The 19390-nt window shown below is 43.0% G+C and overlaps 1 protein-coding gene across 8 annotated transcripts; it reads left to right on the forward strand.

Moving 5' to 3' along the window:
- The first annotated feature begins 517 nt into the window (after window positions 1-517).
- cdc14ab (cell division cycle 14Ab) lies at window positions 518-18531 on the forward strand. Of its 8 annotated transcripts, none has more exons than XR_008416654.1 (17): window positions 518-1085; window positions 2847-2937; window positions 3013-3088; window positions 3972-4064; window positions 4858-4937; window positions 7520-7586; window positions 9148-9210; window positions 11250-11337; window positions 11409-11639; window positions 11736-11874; window positions 11943-12117; window positions 13681-13775; window positions 13837-13884; window positions 13963-14091; window positions 14245-14581; window positions 14685-14835; window positions 16772-18531. XR_008416654.1 is itself a non-coding variant. In XM_053887222.1 (16 exons), exons 1-16 carry the CDS (start codon window positions 989-991, stop codon window positions 16799-16801), a joined length of 1839 nt encoding a protein of 612 aa, XP_053743197.1. In that variant the 5' UTR covers window positions 518-988; the 3' UTR covers window positions 16802-18531. The 8 variants fall into 8 exon arrangements, 3 of the variants coding, with proteins under 3 accessions (XP_053743197.1, XP_053743190.1, XP_053743215.1); XR_008416656.1 differs by lacking the exon at window positions 14685-14835 and having other exon boundaries at window positions 16772-16887; window positions 16958-18531; XR_008416657.1 differs by lacking the exon at window positions 14685-14835 and having other exon boundaries at window positions 16772-16887; window positions 17224-18531.
- The last annotated feature ends 859 nt before the right edge of the window (window positions 18532-19390 follow it).

Below are 19390 nucleotides of genomic sequence, written 5' to 3' on the forward strand. Positions count from 1 at the left end.
TCTACCAACACAATTTTATGAATGTGGACCTGCTTTTTAGTGAGGAATTATGGGATTATGCTTTTTCAATGATGAGCGAATGTTCTCTACTGTCAGTGGTGTCAGGAGTAGAATACTGACTGCGAGGGATCAGAGGTATAAGGGTTTAAAACTAAACGGTTCTCTTGGATCGCTGATAGCAATTCTCGACCTCCTCTTTGGGGATTTCCCATCAGGGGATCCATAGTCGCATCTACGCTCATTTACCACATACATGGACCTCACGGGTAGTCTCCACCATTCCAACAAGCTCTCCTTCCCTTCTGGCCTTCCCTTTTCATTTGAGACTTTAATCTAAAGACAAACAAATGTGGCGTCAAACATTTTCAGATTCGATTTTGAGTTATAAATAGTTTCAGAAGTAGCTCCTCGGTGATGTAAACAAGCTGAGTACTTTGTTGCGATGAAAGAAAATGGGAGATAACTATAATATAAGTACAAAGATGCTGAAAAGTTGGCTTTGGAGGAGGTCCCTGTTACCAAAACTAACAAAGTGTTAAAAAATAAACCGTGGAATAACTGAAACAATCGATTTTATTGTAGCGCTGCATTGAATGCCTCACGCCTTTCCTACTGGTCCATGAACGCATCACCAGCTGCTCTGTGAGCTGATTGGCTGCGGTTGCTATGGGGGCCACCCTGGTCGCCATGACGACGTGTCTTAAGGAGGGATTTGTTCAATCACAGTTTCAGACTTTCGCAGCGTCGTCCTCCGAACGTCTGCGTGCGGACATGCGAGCAGGGAAGAATACGTATGTGAGAGGGGACATAAGTTACTGAACCGCGCAGGCGACAGAAAAGCAGCGAGAAGACGCGCATGGGAAACGAAGAGGGAAGTTTTCTCACTTCTAAGTTGCCCCTGTAGTCGGCTACGAGCTAACGGAGTTGCTAATAGTTTGAAAAGTTTCCCGAGCGAGCTGGGCTGCTTGTCCCGGACTGAGACGGACTCATGACGGTGGAAGGAGTGCGGCATTCCCAGATCCTTTCCGCCCTCTTTAGGTCGACGGACGAGTCCGAGTCGCTGGGCACAGCTGAGTTTATTAAAGGTAAAACTTTGAAAAGTTCTTCATTCAGCAGGCGGTGACAAGGATGCTCAAATGCTAAAGCTAATCGTGAAAAGTTGCTGATGACGCGATGTTGCTTTATTTTTAGATCAAAAGAAAGTATTTCAAGTATTTTACACTAGTTGTAGTCTCTTAAATGAATCGACTTTTAAAAGGGTGATCAATGTACAGCTGGTTATTGATGTAAAGTACTGAAAAACTAGATCGAAGACTACAGTTTTGACGTGATCCCATGTGAAAAGGGAAAGCAGATAGCATAACATGCGTTTGTCAACATGTACACATTACATGCCGGAAGGTTGACTGATCTTCCTGACTAGTCAACCGTCGTTGAGGTTATAGGTTAACTCATAAGTTAGTGTTTAGAACAATTTACTTGCATTTTTTTCTAATGAATATTTACAACACTAACCACGTACGTTTGTATGTGCACGTCATAAGCTGACCACGTCACTAGTTCACATGTCTGTCACTAGTCGACTATTAAAACAATAGTAGTTACAGCCCCAACATGAATTAAAGTGGAATATTGACTTGCCAATATTCAAAACATGAGTGATTAGCCGTTTCCAATGAGAGATTTTTCATGTGTCGTTTAGCTTTTATACTTCGACAAAAAAATTGTAATGGTCGGAGATTAAACACTTGAATCAATGAATAATAATGAGAATAAATTGTTGAATTAAAGAAAAGATTGGTAGTTGTGCATATTAGGTGCACTGTGTTGCATGGTTTTGTCACGCTAAAATAATTTATTTTCACTGCATTGTACCCTAATGTTGTTGTGCGTCTGCAAAACTGTTGCAAATGACAAAAAACATTTTGAATCTACTCCATGTACTGAAATAGCCAGCTGCCTATAATTTGTAGGATGATGATTTTGGCATTGTGTTCACTGTTGCATGTCAAAATCTCTTGTCCCCTTTGACTTGGACTCGCACCACAAAAGATGGATGATTGTTGAATCAGTGATGTGTGCTTACCTGCACTTTGAAACCAGGAAGCTTCGACACTCCTACTGTCAAGCTCATATTGAAACATTGTAAGGTATTGTGGGTCACTTCATGAATTGACCTGGAAGGCCAGTTTTGACACCAGGCCCCTGAGTTTTAAACATGCCACCTGCTGTTTTTAATCAGTGGTGTCACTAATGTCGTCTTATCTTCACAGGTATTAATTGATAAGGTACAGTGTAACGTTGTAGTCACACACTTATTGTTATCGTAACTTGGGGATCGTGTTTTGGAAATGCAGACTTGTGTGTGTTTACATTCTTAATTGTTAACTACATCGTTGTACATTTCAAAATGGAAGTCTAAAATTGTTTTTGACATAACATTGTCCAATCCATTTTTCTCTCATTTTTCATTGTCCTTTTTTTGACGCGATAAAGGGGGCTCGACACCTGTCCCGGCTACATAGGGCAAGAGGTCATACTGGACAGGTTGCCATTCATTCCATACCTGTGATTAGTTTGAAGCATGTGCCCTAACTATAATAATAACAAGTTATCTTTGTTAACTGTTTATTTATTTGACCCATTAAGAGCTTTTTCACAACTAAGTTGTCTAATGGAGTGGAATATATTTTTTTAATTATTTCATGTGTTTAAGTGAACTGTCCCATTACAGTGTAACTGAAATATAACGTCATAGTTTGTCTATCAAGTCCAATTTTTTTGTTGGCAGAGAAAAGGAGTTCTCTATTTGCTTTTATTGAGTTTTCTCCCTGTGTTTTATCCAGAGCGTTTGTACTTCGCCACGTTACGCAGCAAACCCAAAAGCACCGCCAACACCCACTACTTCTGCACAGACGATGAGTTTGTATATGAGAAGTAAGTATGGGAAGACAAGTATACTGTATAATCCTGACCTGGGATCTGACCTCTCGTGTTTATTTTGGATGGCAGTTTCTACGCCGACTTCGGGCCTCTCAATCTGGCCATGTTGTTCCGCTACTGCTGTAAACTCAACAAGAAACTGAAGGTAAGAACTTCCTTCTGCCACCGACTTACCCCAAGGTGGAATGTCCAGAATGTGACGTGACAGATGCAGAGTTACGCAATGTTGTTCATACTGGGACTGGGCACATGCTCACCCTGTCACACAGACATGTACACAACTTGCGCTACACTTTAAGGAACACAGTCACCCTCTCACAGTTTCAATGAGCCAAGCTCATTGTTGTCTCAATGTCCAACCAGTCACACGTGTTGCTTGATAGCGATACTGGCACCTTCATACAGTCACTCATGACATTGTAACCAGTTCACAACCTTTTGGCCAAACCACACACACATTGTCCTCATTATCTTGTAGGTTCACCCAGTCATTGAAAGATGTGCCACATAATGTTTACCTCGTTCTCCTCTAAAATATATCCTGTCTCAGGTTGAACTAAGACATTCATGCCTGTGTTCATGCTTATTCACTCACTCATTCATTCCACACTTTCTCTGCTTAGGATCAATAAAATTATTCCAAGGGTTTCGCTAAGCTTCATATCTGGCTGACTTCAGACAGGTTACAGTCGACTTGGAAGTGGGAGGACATGCGTTCTCTGTTGTGTTTTATGTTGCTATGCTAACACATTCCTCCGCTGCACTGTTGCCATTCACCACGACGACTGTCAAACTGGACTGTCTGGATTCACTCCTCTACCTTCCACTTGCTTTCATTCAAGAGTTGAAGTGACCGACACGTCACGCTACAAAAGTCGCCTCGGTGAACTCTAAAATGGTGTAATTTTTCTTTTTTTAAGCTCACTTTTTTTGTTGTGTTGTTGGTACTCTGTTGTCAACCCTTCCACTGTGACTGAAGAATACCAAGTGCTACTAAGTGAAGTCTAACGATTACACTTCTTTTCCAGTCGTTCACATTGACCAGAAAGCGAATAGTTCACTACACCAGCTTTGACCAGAGAAAGCGGTCCAATGCTGCTGTGCTAATCGGAGGATATGCTGTGAGTACATTACCAGAAACTTAAAGGGAAGTGGAAAAACTCACCGCAACTATGTCTTCATGCAACTATGAACAATGAACCTTGAAACACAAAGCTGAGAGGGCTGTGACCCCAAACGCAGAAAAGACAATTAGCCGGGGGACGGCTGTCAACCTCCGGCCAGATTAACAAGTGCAGTGGTCCCCAGTAAAGACAATACAGCCCGATGGGGGACACGCACCCAGCCCCAAATGAGACTCAGTCAAATGAGGGAGACAGAGGAGAGAGAGCCAGCCAACAAAGCCTATATACCGCAAACATAATAGACGTAGCCACAGGCTTTTAGCTAGGGAGCCATCACGGTCACCTGGGGATGCCCTAAACTGAAAAACATGAGCAGTTGGACACCCTGTTTTTTGCACCAGAACACCCTTAATTTTTATTAGTGCCTGTTTAGTTATTTGTGGTTTATTGCTATAGTTGTTTAGTTCCCACTTCCAATCCCAAGGACGACAGGTAATCCTCGATGTTAACCACCTGAAAAGTTGCCGTGCCCAGGAAGCAAATTACTTCAGGCTTGAAAAGTTCCAGTAATCGGGACCACACCTAAAAGGGAGTAAACCTCAAAATTAAATTAAAATTAAATTGAAACAACTTGCATTTAAAAGCTGATGACGATGGGCTGGTAAATGGAGACACTTGGCTCCTACTCAACTCTGTTTCAAAGGAAAACAGTGTGATTTGTATGTAAAATGATTTGTTGTTGTGTTTATATTGCACATGATACATATTTTAACTTCTGTCTTTGCGGCAGGTTGTCTACTTGAAGAAAACACCAGAAGAAGCCTACAGAGCTCTAATCTCTGGATCTAACGCCTCCTATCTCCCCTTCAGGTGAGTGTTGTCACTCTTGGTTCACTCCTCGAGTGTTGGCTGACCACAAGGCAAAGCTTCAAGCTTGTGTTCAGACTGCGGCTCCTGTTTGAGTCACAGGCAGTGTGCTAATTGTAATGAGGAAATTAAAGGCCCTAACAAGTTCCTCAACACCAGTCTGCATGAGTTTGCTGTCGTCACTGAAGTGCTGGCGGCTTGGCGCCAGGGTGTGAGTGGCAGTTTCCACTCTCTAAGTGTGGACAGATGTACCCAGACTGCAGTTCAAGGGTCCTGGTCTGGGTGAGGGGCATTTGGCCATTCTCATTACGATTTCCTGAGAGTGGAGGAGGGTCACGGTTGCATTATGTCAGCGGAAGTCCTCACTAAGATGGCTATTAATATGTGTGTGTGTGTGTGTGAGGGAGAGGAGAGGAGAGGAGAGGAGAGGAGAGGAGAGGAGAGGAGAGGAGAGGAGAGGAGAGGAGAGGAGAGGAGAGGAGAGGAGAGGAGAGGAGAGGAGAGGAGAGGAGAGGAGAGGAGAGGAGAGGAGAGGAGAGGGGAGGAGGGGGGAGGAGGGGGATAAAGGGCTTTTTGTTGTCCAAACTCTGCTTATGTAACAGCAGTGTTGAACGATAGAAGACTCTGTTCTCTGTCTGATGAGCAGATTAAACTTGACCATGATGAGACCACGCCCACAGAGCGACGCATTCGCTGGCAGCGTGTGGTAAACAAAGCTTTTTTTTTTGTTTTTTTTTTAAACCCTGATCATTCAGTTTCGTGACATCAGATTGTGTGACATTTGGATAAACCCTGCTGATCTGGACAGATGAATGGCTGTCAGTCATGTCATGTTGTATTCTACTCCGCCAAAGATTATAGATTATCAATATCAGTCCAAACATGTTTTTAATTTGAAATATAATGAAAGAAAAGTGAAATAAGTGGAGGGTGACTGGGCTGCGTAAGATAAGATATTCCTTAATTAGTCCTGTGGCGGGAGAAGACTAATTTAGACCAGCTAAAAGTAACACAAATAGATTGCACACAAGAGGGGCGAAAAGAATTGTGAGAGCGTTTTGTGACATGAAATATAAACACATTAAATTGCAAGTTATTCTTGAGTGTTCGCTCCTTCGCTGTAGAAATGTTGTACGTATTTAGGGATTAATTGTTGGGTTGTTTAGTCATCTACCGTTGGAGTTCCCATTGTATCTAATGTATTGTGGCCAGTCAAATAGAGATAGAGATTGGCTGAGCAGCACAGTCATCCCGGAGAGACACATTGTAGAACTGCTAGACACTGACTGATATTTGAAAAAATAGTTGTGTGAATGAACAATTCTGGAAGGAAGAGTTGGAATCCTAATTTCAGAAACGTACTTTACGTGCCTTGCTTATTCATCATGAAAGGTTTATGGCTCACTCTATCAGCTCCTCGAGTTGACTACTGCGGCTATCTGCTCCAACACCGGACCCCTCGTGTCACACGTGCTTATAATCAGCAGCGTTACATAACAAAAGATGTGCCGACAAAAGCTATCAGTCATGGAAAGGAAACCCGAGCCTATGGTGGACGAGTGCTTGCAACAATCCAGTGGGCGCTCTTTTGTGCGTCCTGTGAAGCGAAGCAGTGTCAAAATCACTGGTCACATAACAAGGAGCTGGTGATGGACGTTGTGCTGGGCCCTCAACACCCAGTAATACATTTTAGCACGCTGTCAGATGATTTGTAGCTTCATTAGAACTTCTCATAACCAAGCATGTGTGACTGATGGGAAAAGGGATGTCAGCTGAGTGAAAGTCTCCTCACACTGCCGTGATAATGAAGCCAAGGATTTAGTTTACTGATGGCATCTGATCTGTCACATGATTTGACAGTCTCTTGATGAGAACGTTTTCAACGGTCAGCATCGATCAGAAGATGCAACATTAAAGGTTGTTAGTCACGGCACCATCATGTGCTTACTTTTGGTCAAACGCCAGAAATACTTCGGCGTCTTCCCTTAACAAGGTGTCTTTCCTCAGCCACAACGAGTCAGTGGATGCCCAGGACACATACCCGCACACCTCCAGATAGTTTAGTCATCAGGAAACATTTGTTTGTTTTTTTTACCGAGAGTTTTGCTCAGAATAACGTCCTTAAGATGGAATTAAACCTGTGATCTTCTTGCTTTGAGACCGATTTAAAAACGTGAGCGTCACTGACTGAGGTTTTCAATTTTGAGTTCCTTAGTGGAGGAGACAAGCTTGAGAGCCGCCTGTATCAGCTCCAGTTGAGCATGTAGGTGCCTGACCACCTCTGGAAGGCTGCTGGGTGTCGTTTGGTTTTCAGTTTTCTTCAGCAGGTGCCTGAACTCTGTGATAGACATGCTGGAGCGACTCAGTACAACCACTGTTCCAACAAGCGAAGGCAGTTGTTTCGAGAAACGCTGCTGCACCTGCCTGATATTTGTTCTGTTAAACCTGATATGTGAAGAGGTCCCTTATATTCACTTGTCACCCCGTCACTGAACTCCTGAGGTCATTGTGACCCCCTCCAAAAAAAAAACCCTGATTTGTGTCGTCTAGTATGTTCTCACTCACGTTTGTCCTTTTCCTTGCAGAGACGCCTCTTTCGGAAATTGCACCTTCAACCTCTCAGTGCTGGATTGTCTTCAGGGTATCAGGAAGGTGTGCTTAATCATCTTCTCTAATCCCTTCTTTATTTCATTGTGCACCTTTGTGATGTAACATGCACAGCTGCTGTTTGGCCACCCGCCTATGTTTTGGATGGCTAAAGGTCATTCAAAGTCAGATATCCAGATTGCTTCTCACACCCTCAGAAAACAGGCCAACTGATGACTCTATTTCTATGATGGACCTGCCTCTTTACCTGGATAGCTGGGAAAACGCAAATATTTGGCCTCTAATAAGAAGTGGCTCTTGGAGCCTGGATTTCATTCATGTATACTGTATAAAAGAAAATGCCTTTTTTTAATCATTTTTTTATGCTGATAATTATTCAAAAGTTCCTGAAAATGTGACATGGTACATTCCGCACATGTGACACGCTAATTGATTCTTTCAGCTGAACAACTTTTTTGCCTCAAGGAACGTGTTTCGAACTAATGTTTGAGAGCCTTCCATTCAAAGTATAAAACTCCTCCAACAAGTTTTAGCGCAGCCTGATGACCGATGCCTTCTGTCTTACACAGGTAGAATTCCTTATTCGTTTTTGGAAACCATAAACATGGAGGTCATGTTCCGATTTGTAAGCACTTTCCAAAGCTCTGAATTCCTCGCGCCTGTTTGTCCAGTTTCTCTGGGAAATCCATCAACGTACAGAAACTGCTGCGTCAGAACTGAGTTGCTGCATTATTGTAGTGGAGGAACTGTCTGTGCTGTCTTCTTCCTGTCCTTCTTTGTTATCCTTTACTTTCTTGTATACCTTTTTAATCCGGCATATAATTTCTCAACAATTCTCTACCCTTCATATCCCTTATTATCTCTAAAATATCTGTATTTTTACATCTCTCTTTTCTCATTCAAGGTATTGTTAGTTAAATGGGGATATCTCACACTTATTACACTTTGAAGACTTCTATCCTTCATCATCCCGTCCTGAGTTATTTTACACAGTGTGCAGACATGCTTGATGAAACAGCTGTCTACATTCTGAAGGCGGTGGTGCTCAAACTCACTTTTCTCCAGGAATATGCAGAACAATGAGGATACTGTTGCTGCATCCCTGTATGTCTTAGTTGATTGCATTGTGTTGAATTGTATTGAGCCATAAATAGCATGAATTTGAAGTGTAATTTAATCATGAAAACCTAAAGAGAAACCCTACTTCATTGTGTAACTCTCTGGCGCATGATGGGATTATATTCCTTTTTATCTTTTTATTCTTTTCCTACATATCCCTTCTTGCTTTCCTTTGGTGGCTCATTATTTTTCCTTCCTTATTTTATGATCGCTTTTCCTCCTTTTTATATCTCTCTGGCTACAACTTATTTTTTTGTTTATTTCTTCATTTTTTTCTCCATCCTTTCACACCCGTTTTTTTCCATGCTTTCTTTTGAAATTCATCTATTTGCCAGTCAAACACCTTCTACCTCAAACATATATGAAGACAGTCAAAGGTGGTGCTCTTTCTGCAGTTACGTTTTTAAACTATAAATCTACTACATTTGATGCAGCTTAAACAGCCTCACTGGTGACTGGAGGTGAAATGTTGTTCTGTGCGTTTCAGGCTCTGCAACACGGATTCTTCAACTTCGAAACCTTTGACGTGGACGAGTACGAACACTATGAGGTAAAAAGCCAAACCAGCTCTGACTCGCTAACCAGCAGTTTCCTCGCTGCTGACCTGAACCAGCTCCTGAATAATTTAGCGGCAAAGAAGAAAAAGCTTTTGACATGTCAGCGGGTCTAATTGTCTTGTGAGGAGGTTGATTTGCACGGCAATCCGCAGAAGGACACACTGCAGACTGTAGTGGACAGTAATTGATGAATAATTCCTAAGAGTTTAGTGGAGGGACAAACAAAGACGCATCTCAGTCGCTTTTGAGTCTAAACGTTGTGTTGTTCAGTGTGGGATTCAAATCCAGAACCCTGGTGCGCAAACTTGCATGGGATGATAGAAATCGGACTCAAAAGACTCTCCAAATGATAACAGAAGCATGCTGAGAGGTAATCTGGATCAGAGGCTGACTCGACAGTTGCTGGAATATAGAAATGAGGTCAGCATTTAATGTAAAGCCTCTTTGTGTTTTTGCGCCTGTGTAACTTTTGTTTGATCGTTCGGCTCAATCGAGGGCCAATTCCACCAATCCCATCGGATTATCTTGAGCCTCGGAGTTTCATCAATCCTCTGGTATTGATGCAGCTTGTGTCCACTGCTGCATGTTTTAAGAGCCCATCTGTGGTGTCCAGTTACCAGGACGACCAGCCAACATGCAGCACAGCTCATCCAGATGTGAATTGGAAAGTAGCGAGTGAAAAACAATGAATTTAAATAGCGAAAAGTGTTGAAAGCAAAAGAGTTTAAAGGTCTTTAGATGGAGATCAGAGCCTTGAGTAATCACAATGGATAGAGGGAGGGATAAAATAAAAGTTGGAGGAGATCAAAGGAGAACAATATTAAGAGAGCGTAAGGAGGGTAGCGAGACCAGGAGAAGGATGCAAGACAGATGAAGGAAAGTAGTGTGGTAAGGGGGTAAGAATGGAAGTATGGTACGGAAAGAGTGTCAGAATCAAAGAAAATGGCTAACACTGAATGGTGGAAATTAAGGAAACGTGTAGAAAACAAAATGACATGAATGGATGATGCAAAGAAAATCGTTGAATTATGCTTGTTTAGTAGAAAAATGTCCACGCGAGGGCGCCAGCATCAACATCCAGCTCACTGTCCTGTTGAACGTGTCTGCTCTGTCAGTGTGTTGGTGCAAGCTCAGTCAACCAGAACTGCGAAGAATCTTCTCGAAGTTCACTCATTGATCTTTGACATGCTTGTTTAATCTTTACTTTGTTTTGAAAGTTACAAAGTGATAGGATGATAACACTATTATGGTAGGAAGGAAGGGTTCAAGAGTGGGTCAGGAGGTAATGGTAGAAAATAGGATACTAGGACAGAGGTAGAGGAGGCTAGGGGTAAAGAAGATGGCTAGGGCAGAGGAAGGAAGTCTGCACGGAAGAAGGGATGAAAGGTTATTTGTAGGGAAGGAAAGAAATTAAGGATACTGGAAAGGCACGAATAGCTGGTCATATTTAGGGAACAAGAAAGTGTGTTCGAGGCATGGGGGAAGCATTTGAAAGGGGGTGTGAAAAAGGAGGAAGGCAGAGAGGAAAGTAGTGATTGGATGAAAAAGGATGGCTAGGGAAAGTTGTGGCTAAGAAAGGGAGGAAATCTGGAGCTATTTTTAGGATGCAAGGGTAGATGGACATGTGAGGAGAAGAATGGAAGGATTTAAGAAAAGGTTGTAATATAGGCATGGAGGCAGTTAAGGTGGGAGATTAAAGTAGACACAGACTGACAAAGGAAAAAATGTGCCGATAGAGGTGTGTATGGGAAGAAACAAGGACTGGAGGGATATGTTAAGGATTGAATGATGGAAGCAACAAAATAGGTAAGAGGGAATTGAAGAAGGGAGATGGAATGCAGTGGAAAAAATGGAAGATGGAAAAAACAGGAAAAGATGGATGCATTGGTATCAAGAAAAAGGTAATAATATAATGAGGATAATAATTAGCAGATAAAAAAAAGATGGAAAACAGAAGAAGTCTGGAGGGAAGCAAGTGGAGGGAAGCAAATCTGAATGTGTGAATCTTTATGACTTACGACTGTGCTTGCAGCGTGTGGAGAACGGGGACCTGAACTGGATCGTCCCGGGAAAGTTCCTGGCCTTCAGCGGCCCACACCCCAAAACCAAAATAGAGAATGGTGAGTAGCAACAGATGACATGATCTCATGTGATCTGATGATGTGAGTGCTCAAAAGATGATGCGCTGCAGGTTACCCACTCCACGCACCCGAGGCCTACTTTCCGTACTTCAGAAGGCACAACGTCACCACCATCATCCGCCTCAACAAGAAGATCTACGATGCCAAGCGCTTCACTGACGGTGGCTTTGACCACTACGACCTCTTCTTCCTAGATGGCAGCACGCCCAGTGACATCATCACACGCCGCTTCCTGCACGTGTGCGAGAGCACAAATGGCGCTGTGGCGGTCCACTGCAAAGGTCTGACATCTTTGTCCTGATCCACTTGGATAGTACTGGGAAGGCAGTGTCACCAGGATGTCTGTTATTAATTCAACTTTCTCTCTGTGGCTGCAGCTGGTCTTGGCAGGACGGGCACTCTGATTGGCTGTTATCTCATGAAACATTATCGCTTCACTGCAGCCGAGGCCATCGCCTGGATCCGGATCTGCAGACCGGGCTCGGTCATCGGACCCCAGCAGCACTTCCTGGAAGAGTGAGTTTGTGCTTATACCAGAAAGTTTGGTGCCATGGTACAAATGTCTAACAGAAACTTGGCTACAGGAAACAGGCATCGCTGTGGCTTCAGGGAGACAACCAGCGCACCCAGAAGGCCCAGCAGGAGGAACGAGCTATGCCTCACCTCATCACCAGCTTGGACAACCTCAGTCTCAACTCCACCCATAACATCACCAACGGCAACATCCATCGCTCTGCCGGCCCGGACCGTCTGCATGAGGTACATTACAGCACATCTGGTATGCATAAGCACCAGATTAAATATAAAGTTGGAGGTGAGAGGGAAGAAAACATGATCGTACGGTCGGGGGAGGTGACAAGGGGGTAGACACCGTAAGAAGGGTGACATGAGACATGAATGAACGTTGCAAGGGAATCTGTATTAGGATCCTGAATGGACAGCTAAATGTGTTGCTCTTGGTGTGTTGACTTTTATGGAACAAGTTATTAGTGTTAAAGAACAAGATGTGAGGTGATATGCACTTAAACATGACCAGTGTCCACTGAAAGGATCGATCTGATCAGATACGGTCTTAAAGACTGATGATGACAAACTCGGTGATGATCTGAAGCGCCATGCCTGGATGAAAGCGCCATATTTCTGTTCCTCAACATAGAATGAAACCTCTATTATACAGAGCAAATCCAAGTGAACAACCTTAGGAATGTACAATCAAACAAGAAGTCTGTTGGACTTATCAAGTGACATTCCCCTGGGAAACGTGTCACTAAACTGATGACGTGCTTAGCCGCTGACACACACACACACACACACACACCAAATCTGGTGTGAGTTGTTGTGATCCGGAATGCAGCCGGGCGCTTCCATAAACTGCAACGGGGGTTGGTGTTAGTCCATGGTAAAACTCATTTTTGTCTAACTACGTGCCTTTTATATCTTGGATTCAACTGCAGGAATAGTTGTGTCATATGATTTAGTGGCGCTTGAGTTAGTGGCATCTATTTTTGCTTTATGGAATAACCGCTTTCTCTGTGAGTAAATACAGACTGAGGGCACAAACAAAATAAGAGCCAACAATTTGCTATGAAGATGAAGGCAACGTAGAAGCCAGTGACTCAACATCACGGCCGCTCCCTAGCCTCAGAATAGACACTGATCTATCACTTGTTTCATCCACTGAACTGTCTAGTGTGTGTCAGTGACACAACATTATCTGGGTGCGAAGCTGCTGGCAGGTTTCATGTTTGGAAGTTGAATGAGCAGGAATGGCTGCGGATAAAGGTTTCACATCATCTGCGTTGTTCCTCACTAGTTTTGCAAAAATTGTGTTTTCTTCTGAAATGACTGGAGGGAAGGTGGGAGTCAGTGTGGAAGAAAGGAAGGGTAGTAGTTAGCAAGCCTGAAAGAGGTTCAGGATGGAATAAAGAAAGCTTTTTACCTTGAATGAATACACACATGTATGAATCATTGTCAAAACTCCTCAGTGACCCTGAGCCTTTATAATACCTGAAAAAACATTGTTATAAGTTGTCATACTTGATTATGAACATTCATAACATCTTTTATGATGCTTTAAAAATGAATTATAATGTCTTATTGTCAATTAAGTAATAATGCATAATAGATGAGACCTTAATGTACAGTGTAACCAAAAGTTCAAAAGACCACTGAGAAAATGTCTCTTTGTAATGAATAACTTAAAAAGATATTGAGAGAATGTTTTCTTGAAGCAAAAATTAATATGGAGAAATGCTGACTGACGATGAAACTGACTACGAATTTCATGGATCGGTTGGTACAGTAGTCTGTTTGTGTCCGCAGAATGAGTCCGGAGATCCAAGTCTGACTCAGGGAGACAAGCTCAGAGCCTTAAAGAGTCGGCGTCAGCCGCGTGCCGCCACTACCGGAACCCTGAGGTACTCCAGCGAGTGCGTCCTGTTCTGGTGACTTTTCAGACTGATTGTTTTCATTCTTCAGAATGGAGGACATGAAGCTGCACAGTAGATCTTCGTCACAGCCGCTCAGGTAGAAACCGCTGACTTACATAAAAGGAAAGAAAAAAAATTCCCACCAACTCACCGTTGCTTTTGTCTCTATCTACAGAATGTCAGCGGGGCTCGGTCAAGGACCTGCATCCCCACTCAAGACCTCAAAGTTCTCCCCATCCTCTGCTTCTGCTGCAGCCAAGAGGATTGGCCGAAGTCCTGCGTCTTCAGCACCCAACATGAGGAGGTCAGTGAGGTCTTGTTCGTCCTGGCTCTTTATTTAACTACTTGGTGACATGTTGGGCTGCTGGCTAACCCTTCCACAGGTGGAACTGGTGGTGAGACAACTGCTGGTTGTTTTGTGTCCCATCACTGTGTATTTTGTTTGTCTGTGTATCAGCTCCGCTCTTGGCTCCCGACTGGCCAGCTCACTGAGCGATCTGTACGCTGTGGACTTGGAGGAGGACAGGACTACCTCGTATGCTCCTCTCCCTCCCCCATCCTCCTCCTCCCCCATGTCCAATAGCTCCTCCACCTCCTCTGCGGCCCCACCCTCCCTCTTTCGCTATAGTAACGGACCTCGTATGCGGGAGGTCAACAACAACAACAACGGGTCGTACGGCAGTTCCGCAGCTCCCCCAACCCGGCCGATGCAGGACTTCAGGCCGCAGCGTGGCCCGGGTTCTTACGGTGGCCTGAAGGGCCCTTCGGGACGATACCTAAGCCGCTCCATACCTGTAAGTCCTCTGACTCAGCAGCAGCTCTTCCTCTCCTGGTTTTGTCACGTGTGGTTCTTCATCTCACTCTGGCATGTTCTCACACCTCTGTCCCAAACTACAGTTGAGAGTGAGGAGTGCAAATGTGGTGCAGGAGTGACTCTCAGCTCACTTTGTCTCTTGACTCTGTCTCCACTGTCCTCATCACTCCTGCTTGAAATCACATGACCAACATCCCTTCCCGTTTGATGACTGCTGGTGTTTCTCCCAAAGTTGTGAGTCTGTGTGCGAGTGTGGTGGTGTGTCTTGTTTCTCCAGGTGTCATGTTGCTAACACACTAACACAAAAGCTGCTGCTGCGCTGAGGAACCCACCTTGTAGTCACGCACCATTAGTGGTCCGGTCACTCACTGGTCTCACCTAACGGTGAAATGAAACTCACAACTCCTCAAGTTTGTGTCCAACATTTGACCTCAGAGATCCTGAGAGTCAGTTTGACAGTGTTCAGAGTTGAACACTGTTGTACTGTAAAGTGCGGCCCACTTGCACACATTGAACACACACCTAAGTACATGTGTCGTCGCCAGAGATGTAGAGTAATGAACTACAAATACCTCCTCACGGTACTGAAGTATAGGTTATAGGGCTGCAGCTAAAGACTATTTTGATCACGAGTCGTGACTTGACGTGTGCGGGGTGATGAATCCACAGATCGGTCAGATTGGAGTGTCAGAAATGGTAATAATAGTTAAAGGGAAAAATGCATGTAAATAATTGCATCATGTTGTTCAATTTTGTTTTTATTTGTCATTTGTCAAAAATGTGTTAAGGTATGTTTAGCAGTTGCTTCTGTAGTGTGTATCTCTGTGTGCTCTTTGAACTGTCACTCCACCATAAATCAAAGTACTGATCTGTGATTCTACTATGTTTCTCCACACGTGTCACTCAACCGTCACATCAAATGTCATTCATTCACAACCTCTCCACTGATTTCGTGCTTTCATTGTGACACTCCTGTTGAGCGTTTCCTTTCTTTTATTCAAGAATCAGAGTGGAGTCAAAGTGAAAAAAAAGAAGTTATTTTTCTATTTTGGTCAGGCCTTCATTTTGCTGCAGGTGATATGTGTGGCACAAGAAAGGCTGGTGCAGCGATGATGGCTTTACTAGTGTGTGTGAGGATTTAGCTTCTCCAGAGGATATATATATATATATATATATATATATATATATATATATATACGTACACACTGGCCATAGTCTGTTGCATTACTTTGACAGATTTTTATCTGATTCAGGGGTGACGTTCTTCTTTATCACTGAAGCATCGATGATGGCTGGACATCATCACTGTTGTTTACAGCGGAACTGTGAACGCCACTGCTGCATCCCCCGCTCTTGTACCACATCTTTTTCACATTCACGCTTCCTCCGTCACGGTGTTTTGACTATGAATCACCTACAGAATGTGGAGCTGTCGCGGCTAACAGACATGCTGTCACTTGGTGCCAATGCAGCAACCGCTGCAGTCACTTACTGGTCCCGCTGTATGATTTCCATCAGAGTGTGAATATTACTCTTCTGAATCTGATACAGTCTAATTTGCGCTCTGTTTTTCTCTTACTGCGAGACTAAAACCGCCATTGTCTCCAAACAATGGTTTCAACAAATGGTTTCAAGCTTTTTTTTTTTTTAAATCTCGAAAGTTGAATTGAAACACGCCCCGAATGTTGCTCCGATTGAAGAACCATTGACTGCAATCTGCTTTCTTACTACATCAGGCTCTGTATTTGAGGATTGACTTGTCTAAATGTTGAAATTTTGCGACCGAGTCTTCCAACTATGGCACACACACATACATGTGCAAGTGCTTATTCATGCATGTATGTGATGTCTGCATTTGCCTCCGTTCTTACACTTGTAGATTGTTGCTCAGTTACGCAGATCAGCCAGTGGATGTCGTACATGCAGAAATAACTGTTCCTTGGTGATGTGACTGTTTGTCTGTGTGTTCAGAAACTTTGAGTAGCTTTGTTTCCCCCCACCTCCACCAGTCATTTGTGTGTCGTCCTCCTCCCTCAATGCCCACAAATGTGTGATGCTGAGAGTGTTTGGTGTTCCCTGCAGCTGGCTGGGATTTACTCCACCCTGAAAAGTGTGAACCATGACGCTAAGGACACACGTCTCACTTGGTCGTCTCCTCTTTGTCTTTCAGTCGCTTCAGTCTGACTTCATCCAGTACTAAAACTACTGAGCTGCCTTGAACCCACCACCGCATGCATTACCCACAATCCTCGGCTTCTCAAAGGGACTGAAGAGCTGCTGCTCTCTGTATGTAAAAGAAGATATATTTAGATACAGATTTTATATTTCTAACCAGATGATTATTTTTTTGATAAAGTGGTTGCTGTCATGGCAACAGTACTTGCTTGTGAGAGCTGCCTCACCTCCGTTTGCTAATCTAGACCAATATCGTTGGTAAGGAAGGGAAGAAACTCGGAGCACAAACTCAGGTGGAAGGCTCACTTTTGGACTTAATCTTGTGGCCTTTTCTCAGTGGCTTGATCACTGTGACACACACCTGCAGGGTCAGCTGATAGAAAGTCGTTTTCATGTCCGAAAAGAAGCGGCTTCCTTTACCTCGGATTATTTTCTCACCTACCACAGTGGCTCCAGGAGACGTCACACCACCTTTCACTTCCGAATGGTTCGGTTTTGTCAAAAGCCGATGTGGTCACATGACTCTGGGAGAGAAGCAGAAGACAGTTGACTGAACTTCATACCAGAGAATCCTAAAATTCTGCAGGTCAGACCGTCACCAGCTGCCTTTTGTTCCTTCACACCTGACTCTGCATTCACTGGTGGGATCTGGCTTTGTGTCTTCTGCATTTTTACTGTGTCTATTTATAGCTAGCTTGCAACTCAAACAAATCACTCATACATTCCTGGACCCCAAAACTATGTTTGCGTTTGGAGGTTTGTATTTTATCCACATTTGAGACGTCAAAGACACAAAACCAGACCCTTAGCCAAAACTTTTCACTGCGATCTGTTTAGAAAAAAATGTTAGAAAAACGAAAAAGATCCCCATTTTTTTTTTTTGGTAAATTTTATCAGTCATCAACAACATCCTCTTGAGGTTCCAGCGTCATATTTTTTTTAATTAACTAAGTTAACTAAATGTAAAAAATAATCCCTCACAAATAAAATCGTCAATATTCATTTTTGACTTTCTAAACAGAGAATTCTGCAGACAAACTTGTCTCAGAATGTCTCAGAACATGTTCCAATGATTAGTTTCATGTTTTTCTCATGAGTTTTAAAAGCATTGTAAATTGGGATTTGACTTTTTGGACCAAAAAATTCATTATTCTTTTTCAATAAAAAGGTCGTCATAAAACATCAGATTTCTGAGCATTACATTGCATCTTTATTGACAAAAAAAACAAAAGATCTCTTTAGCAACTGAAAACTTTTATGGCCTTTTTAAAAAAAATTTTAATTGAAATTTGTTTTGCGGAAAGTACTTCTTTTTTTCCCTTTTTTTTTCTTCAGCAAACCAGTGTTTTCAATTTCAAAAGCAGTCATAATTATTCATTATTGTAACCAGATTGCTGTTCTCAAGTTTAAATGCATCCTGCGTTTCTTATTGGAGTCAATGTTCAGACTCAACTCTGACCCTAACAATTATGTCAAAATAAAAGCGCAGAGGTCTAAAACGCCGACTTTGTGATAACGTGTTTCAGACCGTTTTGACAATAAGTGCCTTAGAGGAGCATTCCAGCGTTGTACGTCTCAATGTTGTGTGTAAATATTCAGTTTTGACAACATGTAAATGAAGAAATCTGTTGTTTATCTCATTAAGTGTGTATAAAGTGACCGAAATCTGTCGACACTTGTTTCTTAACTTTTGTTTAGTGTTTCAAAATATTGTTTCCTGCTGCTGAAGGATGTTTTTTGAGCAATAAAACGGTTAATTCCTCTCTTTTCCTTCATGTCTGTTCTCTTATTATATTTAACAGAGAATTTTCAGTTGTGGAAATCAATATGAATGAATTTCATTTCTGTCTCCTGTGATTTATACATTGACAAATGTAGTGTTTTGGCCCAAGACTGTGCTTAGACCAGAGCATGCAGAGACCGAGACCACACTGATACACACTAGTTTGTTCCAATGAAAGCGTTTCAGTTCTTGCTTCATTTTGAGGAAAATTACTACTGTTCCTTTGTAGTTGGAATTGAATGTGTGTGTGTGTCTATATGACAAATGCATTCATGCTTCTATATTCTGCGATCTAGCGGGTCTCAGTCTTGGTCCCCATCTCGGTCTGGGTTTATGTATGCTGGTCTGCCCAAATTGGATTCTCACTGATATAAAGTGCAACAAATCTTCTACATCCCCAATGCTACTGCAGGGTTCTCACTCAAGTGTGAAGTGAAGTAAGAGTCACCACACTCCCCTTCAAATGTGATCTGCTGAATCTAATGCCACGACACCTGTTTAAGTCTTCAGGAGCAGCAGCAGCAGTGTGGTGGCTCTGGGAGCCGCTGTACCGTGAAGATGAGATAAATGTGTGCAGAAGAATGCAGTTCATGGGAGGGAAATGCTGCTGTCCAAAAATAATTGTGTTTGGCACACACAGACGGGGGAGTCATGGTTTGGTTTGTTTGTTTCAGGAGCCACTTGACGCTCAGAAGACGAATGACATTACCGAACAGTAGTGGAGCTTGTGTCCTCTGGTGACTCAAACCAGATGCCTCAAAAACACTCATGAACCACTTGCATGTGGAGGACTAGTTTACATTCCTCTAAAATGTTGTGATGATCAGATCA

This window comes from Synchiropus splendidus, chromosome 1 (assembly GCF_027744825.2).
Source record: "Synchiropus splendidus isolate RoL2022-P1 chromosome 1, RoL_Sspl_1.0, whole genome shotgun sequence".
Taxonomy (NCBI): Eukaryota; Metazoa; Chordata; class Actinopteri; order Syngnathiformes; family Callionymidae; genus Synchiropus; species Synchiropus splendidus.